Source organism: Oryx dammah, unplaced genomic scaffold (assembly GCF_014754425.2).
Source record: "Oryx dammah isolate SB20612 unplaced genomic scaffold, SCBI_Odam_1.1 HiC_scaffold_10, whole genome shotgun sequence".
NCBI lineage: Eukaryota > Metazoa > Chordata > Mammalia > Artiodactyla > Bovidae > Oryx > Oryx dammah.
Genome location: NW_024070194.1, coordinates 36,207,814 through 36,221,193, shown reverse-complemented (window position 1 = coordinate 36,221,193; position 13,380 = coordinate 36,207,814). Strand labels below are relative to the sequence as shown.

The window sequence follows — 13,380 nt, the reverse complement described above, 5'->3', positions numbered from 1 at the left end:
CAGCAGGGTAGGCAGCCTCACCTCTAATCAAGTAGTCAGAATGTCCATGTCTGTACATGGAATGCCGTAACTGGATAAAAGATAGCAAATAGTAGAGTTGCCAGGAAATGGAGACAGATCCTCAGAAAGAGCCACAGATCGCCCTCTTTCTATATGTTCTGGAAGACTGATACAATGGTCCAGACTAAGGCTGTCTAAAAGAATTTCACACAATGATGGAAATGTTCTGTATCTGTGCTTTCCTTTGGCATCCACCAGCCACATGTGGCTACTGACTACCATACTGTACAACACAGATCTAGACCTAGAACTGCTAGATTTCACATATGAGTTCTTACCAGAAAATCAACTGTTCCAAGCCCTTCCGCTGGATAAAGGGCAGGATACAGCCTTGAAACTTCTGCTTCCTTTTTCCTGAGCAGGGATCTTCCGTTAGCCACATGGTTTAGGCCACAGAGAAGCTTCTGGTGCTAGTCCTACTTCCCCACCCCAAGGCATCTGTGTAGATGGCTAAATTATAGCCCCTTGTGAGTCAGGGTAACGGAGCTAACTCCAGGGCTGATATTGCCCCTCAAATCAATAAGGCCTCTGCTAGGGGAAGTAGCTCCAAAGGAATTCAGAGGGAAGATCAATTGGCTCAATTAAAAAATGCTGGCAGGGTGCCTTTTCAGAATAAGCCAGCACCATCTAAATTATAATACAGGTAATTATTCCTCAAACCATCTCAGTAATGTTTTAGAAGGAACCCTGATGACAGCACTATTTACTCCCTATAGTGACTCTAGTTAAATTATCTGTGATGTATTTTAAAGAAGTGCAGAAAGAGAGCTGGCTTATTAAACTGTTTCCCCAAAAGTCCCTCCATCTATAATAATTTTACCCTTATGTTATTTTGGATTAGTTATAGGTCTACAGGTTCATGGCAGCAAACTTGCTAGAGAGTTAATGGCTTACACCCCATTTAGTGCCCATTTTACCCTCTCCTTAGCTCTGTGGTGCTCAGTATCTGCAGCAACAGGACCCAGGCATCCTGGAAGGAAATGCCCATCAGGCAGCCCTCACATGTCATGCCCTCACATGTGCAAGGAGAGACAGGCAGCAGGCGTGGCCACTGGCACACCTAAGGCTGAGCTCTGTGATGGCCTGGCCAATTTACAGAAAAACCAACCAGCAAGTCAGGCTTGTACAATGTATGCTCTACTCCCTCTCACCTGGATTTGCAGTTAAAATTAACCAAACTAAGTATCTGGTTTCTTTTTCCTGGTTATAGAATTGTGCAAAGAGCTGGAGGAAGATTTCTAATTTTAAAGAGGTCAAACGGTTCTAGAATGCTCCAACTCACCCTCAAGTTCTCAAGATACAAGGTTGAGGAGAGGGAGACCTCTGACTCGTGCAGTCCACCTTGGATGATGGTGAACCAGTTCTAACCGTGTCTAGCTGCTCAGCATACAAAGGCCAGGGCCTGGCTGCATTCCTCAACACCCTGGGCAAACAGCAAGCATTGGCCCAAAGCAACTGGGATATAAAATTTATTTCCTAGTAAATCTGAAAGGCCGAGAAGCAGCTTCCTTGTTCCTGAAGCTAGACTGTGGTATGTATGCTTGGAGTGGGGTTAGGGGGAGAAACAAGTGGATGAGGACTTCAGACCAGGTACCACTTCAACCTGAGTGACTTGCTATGGCTTGTTCTGTTCACTAACTCCACAACAGATTTTATCTGAAAGAGAAGAATGATGCTGCTACACTTTGAAAACTGCATTAATTCTTTACTGTAAGACTGATTTATTTGTAACGAGTAAAGTAATTTCTGGGGCTTCCCTGGTAGCTCAGCTGGTAAAGAATCTGCCGGCAATGCAGGAGACCCTGGTTCGATTCCTGGGTCGCGAAGTTCCCCTGGAGAAGGGACAGGCTACCCCCTCCAGTATTCTTGGGCTTCCCTGGTGGCTCAAGCAGTAAAGAATCTGCCTGCAATCTGCCTGGGTTCGATCCCTAGGTTAAGAATATCCCCTGGAGGAGGGCATGGCAACCCACTCCAGTAATTTTGCCTAGAGTATTCCCATGGACAGAGGAGACTGGCAGGCTGCAGTCAAGGGGTTGCAAAGAGTCAGACGTGACTGAGCAACTAAGCACACAGACAGAATGCAATTTCTAATCCAGAATTAGTGCCATCTCCTAACTGGTCTCCTGTTTCCACCCTCTTCCCAGACCCCAGCTGTCTACTTCCATCATAGCAGCCATAGTAATTCTTAAAAAAAAAAAAAAAAAAAAAAACAAAAAACAGATGGACTCACACCCTGCGGGACTCTCTCCCTGACTACATCCACTTGGCCTTTGGCAGCCTTTAAAGCCTACATGACCTGGTCCTCAGTTACCTCAAGAACCTCATCTGCTCTTACCCAACGACCCCCACTCCCATCTCTGCCCCTGTCCCACTGGCCTCCTTGCTGATCTGCAACATGCCAGGGTGGTTCTGTGATAGGGCTCTGCACTGGCAGTGCCCCCTGCCTGAATGCCCCTTCCCTAGGTACCTGCACGGTTCCCTCCCTCAGCTCTGTCAGGCTTTGCTCAAGGTCACCTTCTCAATGAGGCTCAGCCTGACCACCCTAACTTATCCCCCTGATCCCCCCATTTTGCTCCATATTTCTGTCATACTTATTATGCTTACTATTTATTGCTTGTCTTCCTCTGACAGAATGTAAACTCCATAAATGATGGAAATATTTTTCTTTTTCATTCACTGATTTATCCCAAGTGCCTAGAATAGTGGCCTGGCAAAGGGTCAGTGCTTAATAAAAAACTGTAGAATGCATGAAGGAATAGCACCTGAATGCCTGCCTACTCAGGCCAGTCAAGGGGAAAGAGACCTTTATCAGCATTCCAAAACTCCATCAATAAATCAAAAAGAGATGGGGAAGAAGACGATCTCAGAATTGGAGGCCATCCTTTGGGAACTCACAGTGGCCAGACCAATCAACAAAATGGATCAACATTTAGAGGCCCAACCATTCAGTTATAAAAATCTCTGTACCTTAGTAATTCCCAAAACTCCAATGTTGGGACTGGATGAAGTAGAGCCATTTCCAGTACCAAAAATGCCATCGAGAACACAGGAGAGACCCTCCACGAAAATCCCCCTAAAATGTAAAGGAATGGAGTAAAGAAAAACATTAATTCAATGGGAGAAACACTCTGAAATAGTCTAAATGGTTATGACCCAAAGGCAGGGTCCACAGACCCGTAGCCTCTATGCTCCCCAGGAGGGGTTAGCAATGCAGACTCTCAGGCCACACCCCAGATTTGAAGACGCACATTTTAACAGGGTTCTCCATGCTCATTCAACTTTCAGAAGCACATCTCTGAATCACACATTAGATACAAGTGTTTAAAAATTATTCCAAATTAAAATATTTTTCCCAGAAAATAATCATTTGTGGAAATCTAAGACAACATACGTCATCCATAGATTTGATTCCTTTCCTATTAATACAGTTTTATCAGAAAGAAAATGCTTTGTAATTTTATAAATGTTGGAACTTTCAAAAGAACCAATATATAAATAATTTACTCATATGCAGTAGCTCCATTAGAGAAAAATGGAAAAACCAGGGCTCTAAACACCAACAGAAAAGCAATGCAAAAGATGCAGAGATATCAGCCCTTTCGTTCTCATGACACAGAATTCCTTCTGGAAGGGTGGCAAGCTGGCTGGGAAAGGCAGGATGATCGGGGCTACTTTATTTTCTTTACAGCTTCTATAGTGCCCAATTTAACCCACATTGAGAAACTAAAGACTATATCTACTGAGAATATAAACTTCACAGCTCATAAACCTCTAGATTCTACAGACTTCATTTATTCCTGCTCTTGTCTCTCTTTATATGAATTGTAACTGTGAAATGAACAGTAGGGAAAACAAGAAATCAAAGGGGACAATACATCCATGACCCCAAACCAAGCAAAGAACAATGGCAGCGTCTGGCACTTGTTTTGGTGAGTTTAGGGTCTGGAGAGATCTCACAGAGAATGTCTTAAGTGATTGTCACCATGAGAAAGAAGGGTGGGAATTCTGCTCTAGATTATTTGGGTGTGGGAAATGAGAGCAAAACGGGCAGTTACTTATTTGAAACAAACAGCCAATAAAGAGCCCTGATGCTTGGCTACTTCATGCTGAAACTTTTGACTGTCCAAACCAAAGAGCAAAGTATGAGGCACTGGGCCCTGGTGAAGAGTTCATTTTCTCAGGAACCCACCTGTTTATTGCATGGATAGGAGGTGATGGGGCACAGGACAACCTTGCACAGGCATAGTAGTCCCCGATAGACTCGATAATACTGGCAACAACCGCACTAAGCATGCCGATGACACCAGCTGCAGAGACGGTGGGCAATCCCCACTGAACTAAGGAAGAAAACAAGCATGAAAGCCTCATAAACTTTCTTAGAGGGGCAGGCAAAAGTTAACAGGATATTGAATCATTCAGTATGTCAGCACTCTACAAGAATCACTCAGATTTTTAAAGCTCATGGTAACTATTTTTACACATAAGTCATCAGTGCAAAATGCCTGGGAATAGTTCCCGAGTTGTATGAAAACAGTCATAATCAGGATTGGTCTGCTTTATTTAAAAGAAGAAATTGTTTGACTGGAAGAGGTGGGTGCTCCTCTTTCTTGCTTCAAAGCCACACTCAGTGTCTGCTAAATTAGAATTTAACACAGCCTGCTATGTTGGGATGGGTATTTGTATGCAGAGAATGTTTAGCCCTGCTGTGCAAAGCATGGTACAAAACAGTGCTCCTGTCCAGAGGGAGGCATCAAATGAAAAAGCAGTGAAAAGTCATCACGCAAATTTAAATTACAACAGTAGAGCATGGCACAAAGTGTTGTCAACCCTTTTCTAGTATAATACCAGCACTTTTTTTTAAAGTACACCATGTTACAGAAAATTAAAGAGTTCCCTTTAAGAAAGCAAAGCAAAGACCCCAGGTAGATTCATTTTGAGTATCCAGATTTAAAAGTATATCTATTTGGACATTGAAAACCATTGATCTTATTTAATTAAAACAGCATGAGGAACCTTCACTGTTAAACTGAATAGACTTCTTTATAAAGTACCTAGACTTTCTTTCCCTGAACTATTAGTTATTACAGAGCTACTAAGTAGAAAGTACATGAAGAGAAATGTATAAAATATCTTGTGCAGGGGCCAACAATATACTGAGGGATCAGGACACTAAAAGACTTCGAACAGGGCAATGGCTGGATGTCGCAATCAGTACAGTTAGGAAGTCAGGAAGTGCCACAGACCCTGCTGAAGAAGAGTCTGGAAAGCAGCACACAGAGTGGAGAAGGCGTTCTGGATGGGCAATCAGTGGATGGACAGAGCCGGGGAGAAATAGGCTGCTGCTCACCAGAGGAGGCCTGGGGCAGGTGGGTTTGGAAGGCCTTGACCAACACCCTGGAGGGCCTTGGCTTCTGTCTACTAGGTCATGGGATCAACCCCAAGTTTGGGAGTAGAAAGATAACACATAAAGTAAGATGTACAGAATATCCCTTGGGTGTGTGTATGGACAGAACTTTTCCTTCCTGGAGCTCACTTTACCCCATGGGAGCTGACCAGGGGATGCTGAGGCAGTCTGTATTCAGGGGTTCAAGGTGCAGACCCACCAGCAACTGGTTTGGTCAACATCTTGTCCCTAGATTGGTTTGGAATAGATTCTTCGCATGCAGATGATTTCTTTACCAAGCAACATTTTGTGTTTTCTAAATAACCTTTGATACAGTTATCTTTACAGCAATATGGTTTCATTTATGTATCTAGATTTTGGGGTGGGAGTCTTATTTTATTTTGCCATTTATTATTTATCAGAAATTGCCTTTTATTTTCTCAGACTTTTTACGTTAATTGCTTTCTTATCTCCCACACTTTGCCTGAAATCTTCAGCAAGATTTTTAAAATCTTTATCCCATTTACTTCAACATTTAAAATTTGTAATCTTAATTTCTGACCGATTTTCCTTCAGATTATTTATTTAAAATTTAAACCTGTTGGCTTCCAGCTTTCTATTTAAGCCTGTTATTTCATCTTTCTTTTTATCTAGAACTTTTAGTTTGTTACTTGATAGCAAGGTTTCTCAGCCTGACACTTTTGCAATTTGGACAAGAAATCTGTATTTTAACAACCAGTCCAAGTAATTCCTAGCATACTAAAGACAGAACTACTGGTCTAGATATATAAAAACTTATCTCTGGATTAAGATACATGAAAACTTATCTCTGGATTAGGAAGTATGTAAGACTACACCCTTCTGGCTGAGGGAACAGCTCTTTATCTAGGGAAGCTCTGGCAATAGAGGAGCTGGTAGCACTCAAGGGCTGTTGTGAAAAGAAACCAGACAGCACCCTCTGCAATCATAATGTTAAGGACCTGCCCACTTAGTTATGCCTCCCTGTGCACAGGCCTCATGGTCCCTGAGCAAAGTCTCATCTCTCAACACACACAGAGCTGCTTCTCCTGGACAGCCCGCTCTGTGTTTCTATTAATATTTCTGCTCATCTTGGGAGCCACATGTACAGGCAGAGAGGACCACCCATATGTGCGGTGGGGGCTTCCTCCTACCTCCCCTCCCATGCCTTCTCCTGACTCCCTTATCAACTGACTTTTAATCTCATTTACCTCAGATTACATGTATGTTTATGAACCTTGTATGGAGGGGACAGGCATACATAAATACATACTTATATCATATAATCTGATGAGATTCAAAATGCTTTAGAAAGACTAAACTTTTTACAGTGTTTGTAAATACGTTAAGACCAGGAGGAACAACTGCCAGAATCAATATCATTTAACATGCTTAGAACATTTATCTTTGACCCAATCTTAATATTTTTGGCTTTTCCTCATTGTCAGAAAATATGAAAATGTGACAACTGGACAGGGGTGTAAACTGGCACAATCTGACTAAGCTCAGGCTTTATTCTAATAAAAACCTTAAATGCTGGGAACAGAGTCTTCACATTACAACAAGCACGTAATAATCACTGGGTTCACACAAAACACTTCTGGGGTTGGGGTCCAGAAAATGCTACACATGAATCCAAGTGGTACCTCACAGCTGGGGCTCAAACACCCTTGCCACCTGGCCAAGAGTTACCCAACAATGAAATTATAACTTAAGATCAATTGTCTATTTGTGAATATTAGTTTACCTGACAGGTGTGACCAAATAAAAAAAAAAAAATGATTATGGCTACCTATTGAAAGATTATACAAATTCCACCAGGCTTGAGCAGTCTACTAATCTTCAGGCCACTCCTACTCAAGTCTGTTCATTTTGGTGGTTTGGGTACTGTACAGCTCTATACTTGCCTTTCTAAGCAGCTGACCTCAAATCCTGGCCATTAGAGCTCAAATCTGGCAAGAGGCTCCTTGAACCTGGGATTTTGTCCTAATGGAACCAAAATAATCAACTGGTACAAACTGAGAAGAGAGCTGGTTAGTCTCTACAGTCTTCTGGAAACAGAGCCTCCTGCCTCCCTTCTCTGCTATCTGATCCTCTGAAGGCCAGAATGGTACAACTTTCAGGGCATGCTCTGCAACAAAGAAGGCCTTTGGTGTTGGTAGAGCTTTCTGCCAACTCACAACTCCTCTAGGTTGGATCCTTGTGGGCTCCTGACCACTCTTAGCCACCAGAATACTTACATGGGTATGGGACCTTAAACCACGGGGCTACCAGCAGCACACCCTGCCTGGCATCAGTTCGAGCATAGAAGCCATACTTCGTGCTGTCAGGAGGGAAGACATCTGTCACTGTGAAGATGAAGCAGAGTAGCCAGGACACAAGGATGGCCAGGATGATCTGAAGTGGTCAAAGGAAAAGGCTCTGTCAGGCCAACAGAAGTGGTGGTTGCTAGCAAAACATGCCTTCCTGCAGTGGGATTATTATATCTCAGAGCCCATCAGTACTTTGCATAAAAAAACACATAAAGGATCTGCGTAAAACCTATTCCTTGAATGGAATCACATTTAGAGAGAGTAGTTTCATACAGTAAAGTTATTTAATTTGAAACTGGCCAGTAAAATGAGAATAATGGACAATGGGCCTGAAAAGGCCACGTGGATTCTGACCTCCCTCAGTTCCAAGGAGAATCAATGTCCTCTTATGTACTGTTAAAAAGACTCCAAGGACTCTTGGATGGCATCGCCAACTTGATGGACATGAGTTTGAGCAAGCTCTGGGAGTTGGTAATGGACAGGGAAGGCTGGTGTGCTGCAGTCCATGGGGTTGCAAAGAGTCAGACACAACTGAGTGACTGAACTGAAAAGGGACTCCAGAACTGGAAACTTCTACCACTTCTAAAATTTAGGTCCATGATGATTTGGGTGGTCATTAGTACTCTGATATCAACACACAGACATGGTCCCTTAGGACCATCTGCTTAACCCCTTCTTCTCATTATAAACATTTTACATATGAACCAAATGCAATACTGTCTCAAAAAAACAAAAAACCCGTAATTACTCACAGGGAACATTTTGAAAAGCTGTAACTTATATGCAGTCCATCCTTTCTTGGATTTGTAAATTGGGAGAGGAAATTTAACATTTCTGGCATATTGAGAAAATAGTAATACTAGGAAAATAGTCCTGAGGAGAAAAAGAAAATGAACTAGGTTAAAGGTTGTTACATCTATGTTAAAAATAATACTCAAAGTTTCAATGACAAAATTGACCACATGTGTTCAATTCATTTCTCTAGAAAGCTGCTATTCCTCTATTATTTGGGAAATGTCTTTTGGAAATGCCATTTTTAGATCTTAACATTTCTAGATATGGAAATGAGATTGTCATGTAAATGCTTCAGCTAAATATTCTTTAATAGATGAAGAAAAAACAAAGAATGTACATACTGATAGGAAAAGTTCACGCTATGTGAAGAAAAAGACAAGATGCCAGATACAACGTACTGCATAGTAAAATTATAAGTACAAATTAACTAAAAAACAAGCAACTACCACACAAGAGTGCATGTGTACACATATGCATGAATGCAAACAGGTAAGAAGGACATGATCCACATGCTCACAAGGATTGGTTTATTCCTCATTTTTCTGTATGTTCTGATTTACTTGGAAGGGACATAAATTACTTTTGAAAAGAAAAAACTAAACTTAAATATTTAAGAAAGCTATATACAATAGCATTCAATATTAATAATAATATTCCTGGGTTTCCCTAGCATGGCTCAGTGATAAAGACTCTGCCTGCCAATGCAAGAGATACGGGTTCGATCCCTGATCCAGGAAGATCCCACATGCAACAAAGCAACAAACCTGTCGGGAGCCAGCGTGAGGAATCCCACCCGTGACAAGGTCATGAGGGAGGAAGCTGACATACCAAGGCCGTGATCAGACTTCAGGAGTTCCCCCTGGCATTTCCTGAGCATCCACCCCCCAAAAAATAAGAATCTGCCTGCTTTTCCACTTTTCTGACATTCTCTAGAAAAAGTCAATTCAGGGCTTTAGTCTTCTGCATTTGAAAGAGTGTTTCAATCCAAAAACCCCTCTGATGGCTTTCTAGCCTGCCTGCAGGACTCGTACAGCTGTGCATGTGATTGTTTGAGGCCTCCTGACCGCAGGAGGCACAGGAAGCTTAAAACATCCTAGGAATGTAAGGGCTTCCAAGGAGTCAAAGTCATTAGAATAGGACTGATTAAAAGTTTCATTTGTTGAGCCAATACTTGCTGCCAAATTTTCATATCCTTTATTTTTAGATATAGTTGGTATATAGAAAAATAAGTAGTAGACCTGGTATTAGCAACATTAGATCTTTGAGTTAAGTACCTTCTTTGTTATAACCCACTACGCCTTTGTTCTATAGAGATGTAACTTTAGCGCTTTAAGGAGATGCAGATTAAAGAAAAACACTTAGGGGAAACGAAATTAACATTCATTAAGAAAGAGAGCCAAAAAGTGTTAACAAGCCTCTTGGCCAAAAGATAACGTAAATCACCTGAGACCTTTTGTATACAAAAAGATATACAGAAAGAGTCTGGGCTGCTAACACTATATAATTTTGTATTACCCATTGATCTCTATGTACAATCTAAAAGGTATATAAGGCCTTCTAAACAATAGAAGAGGAGCCAGTCGCTGGACTGGTTTCCCCCGTGTCTCTTTACTTTAATTTCAGGCTGAATTTCCATCTGGGGCGCGGAGGCTCGCCGAGTCTACTTACTTGCCCTGGCTGTTAAGACCTGCGCGAAAGGGAGCCTAAGGCGAGGCACCCTTAGATATTCAAGCGAGCGCCGGTGGCCCAATGTAGATGGTGCAAATTCCTTGTCTGGAATTTTATTGGTCTTCCGCGTAATCCAAGCTATTCAGCCCTCTTCCTCCACTTAATCTTTCTACTACACTACTGTTTCCTAATCTAATCTTATATTAATAAATAAATAAGTTCTTTCCTCGCCGACTCCGTCCACCCTTCAAATTCCCTGGATCCACCGGGGCTGGACCCCGGCACAAACCCATGTGCCACAATTATTGAGCCTGTGCTCTAGAACCCAGGAGCCTCAACTACTGAAGCCTGTGCTCTGCAACAAGAGAAACCACCTCAATAAGAAGCCCATACATTGCAACTAGAGTAGCCCCTGCTCACAACAACTAGAGAAAAGCCCAAGCAGCAACAAAGACCTAGCACGGCCACAAATAAATTTTTAAAAATTATACATACACATATATGTGCACGTGTGCTTAGTCGCTCAGTTGTGTCTGACTCTTTGTGACCCCATGGACTGTTGCCATGCCCTCCTCCAGGGGATCTTCCCAACCCAGGGATCGAACCCAGGTCTCCTGCAATGCAGGCAGATTCTTTACCATCTGAGCCACCGGGAAGCCCAAGAATACTGGAGTGGGTAGCTAGCTACCTTCTCCAGGGGAACTTTCTGACCCAGGAATTGAACTGGGGTCTCCTGCATTGCAGGTGGATTCTTTACCAGCTGAGCTACCTGGGGAGCCCATACAATATATTCATATATAAACAATATTCCTGAGAGATTTCTGTCTCAAGACATTATGCACTGGTCTTCCCGCCCATTAGCCTACCCTTCCACAGTAGCTGCTATAATCATTCACTTTACAGAGAGAAAGCCAGCAGTCCAAGATAACGCAGCTAAGTTGGCCAGGGGTCTAGCTCTACAGCCTGGGTTCTGAACTACGCTGCCACATTGTGAGGGCAGGGGTGTCTGGGCTGACTCAGAAGTTTCTCTGTCACAAGCCCTACACTCTTGGTCCAGCTACGCTGAGTGCTGCAGGAAGCAGGTGGTCCGGTGGCCTCCTGGAGCAGAACCCAGCACGTCCTCATGTGTCCGGCGCCCCACGTGTGGCAGGTGTGGGACAGCTTCCCATATTCAAACAATGAAGGTATACCATAATATGTCTCATCACCTGTAGGGGTTCATTCTTTCTCTTATAACCTAGGGTAGAGTTGACAGGAAGAGAGGATTCTCAAAGTTAAGCTTAATTGTTCCTGGGAACAGTTCTAATTGCTGAAATGGAATTATCAGTTCCATTGACAGCCAGTCAAGTGCTGCTTCACAGTCACACTCCAAATGAAGTGTGGACTGCAGCTGGCTGCCACTCTACTATTACCTCACCTAGGCAGGCACTTCACTGACTTGGTGCCACCACAAAATCATCAGATCAGTACCAGTTCAAGGATGAAAACATATATGGTGCCCAAGTTATTCTAACTCCCCCGTGAATGGTGATGTTTAACAAAAACCAGTATGACAATGAAGGGTACTGAAAGAGACCAAGAATGTCCATCTGCTAATGTGACCACCAAAGGCTTAATTTCCAAAATATACAAACAGTTCATATATCTCAACAACAAAAAAACAACCCAATTGGAAAACGGGGAGAAGGCCTAAATAGACATTTCTCCAAAGAACATATACAGATGACCAACAGGCATATGAAAAGATACTCAACACCACTAGTTATTAGAGCAATGCAAATCAAAACTACAATGAGGTATTATCTCACACTGGTCAGAATGGCCATCATTACGAAGTCCAGAAATAATATATCTGAAGATCAGACCAAAAAAGGTCTACAAATGCTGGAGAGGGTATGGAGAGCCCTCCACACTGTTGGTGAGAATGTAAACTGACACAGTCACTACGGAAAACAGTAGACAGTATAGAGGTTCCCCAAAAAACTAAAAATAGAGTTGCTATATGATCCTGCAATCCCATTCATGAGCACATGTCTGGAGAAATTTAAAAAGATACAATGTACCCCAATGTTCACTGTAGCACTATTTACAATAGCTAAGAAACAGAAACAACTTAAATGTCCATTAACAGGTGAATGGACAAAGAAGATGTGGTACAGAAACTAATCAACTAGACTTCAATTATAATTAAAATCGAGTCAAAGTTGCTCAGTCGTGTTCGACTCTTTGCGACCCCATGGACTGTAGCCTGCCAGGCTCCTCTGTCCATGGGACTCTCCAGGCAATAATACTGGAGTGGTTTGCCATTTCCTTCTCCAGGGGATATTCCTGACCCAGGGATTGAACCCAAGTCTCCTGCATTGCAGGCAGACTCTTTACCGAGTAAGCTACAAGGGAAGCCCAAAATTAAAATAACCTATACTAAAAAAAAATGATGTGATACACACACACACACAATGGAATACTACTCAGCCATAAAAAGAATGAAATGATGCCATTCACAGCAACGTGGATGGATCTAGAGATTATCATACTAAGTAAAATAAGTCAAGAGAAAGACAAATACCATTATCACTTACATCTGGAATCTAAAATATGACACAAATGAACTTATCTATAAAACAGCTTCACAGACATAGAGAATAGATTTGTAGTTGTCAAGGTGGTGTAAGGGTGGGATGGATTTGGATTTGGGGATCAGCAGATGCAAAATATTATATATAGAATGGATAAACAACAAGGTCCTGGGACTTTCTTAGCAGTCTAATGGTTAAGACTCCATGCTTCTACTGCAGGGGATATGTGTTCAATCCCTGGCTAGGGAACTAAGATCCCATACGCTGTGTGGCCTGGCCAGAAAAAACCAAAACCAAATGAGAAAACAAGGTCCTACTGTATAGCACAGGAAACTATATTCAATATCCTGTGATAAATCATAATGAAAAAAATGTGTGTGTGTGTATATATACACACATATATGTATAACTGAATCACTGCTATACATCAGAAATTTAACACAAAACTGTAAATAAATTATACTTCTGTGAAATAAATTTTTAAAAATGTCCATTTCCTACTCACTGTAGCAGGGGGTTTAATACTTTTAAAAGTGAAAGTGAAAACTGCTCAGTTATGTCTCAATCT

The 13,380-nt window shown here is 42.1% G+C and overlaps 1 protein-coding gene across 3 annotated transcripts in view; it reads right to left on the bottom strand.

The window, feature by feature from the left end:
• SLC23A2 (solute carrier family 23 member 2) overlaps positions 1-13,380 on the bottom strand; it is a 137,557-nt gene that overhangs the window by 11,730 nt on the left and 112,447 nt on the right. For all 3 annotated transcript variants that reach the window (XM_040247906.1, XM_040247909.1, XM_040247908.1), the window contains 4 exons: positions 8,526-8,646; positions 7,702-7,858; positions 4,250-4,397; positions 3,028-3,133 (listed from right to left, as the gene is read on the bottom strand). In XM_040247906.1, the coding sequence (XP_040103840.1) occupies positions 3,028-3,133; positions 4,250-4,397; positions 7,702-7,858; positions 8,526-8,646 (532 nt within the window). The remainder of the gene's footprint in view (positions 1-3,027; positions 3,134-4,249; positions 4,398-7,701; positions 7,859-8,525; positions 8,647-13,380) is intronic.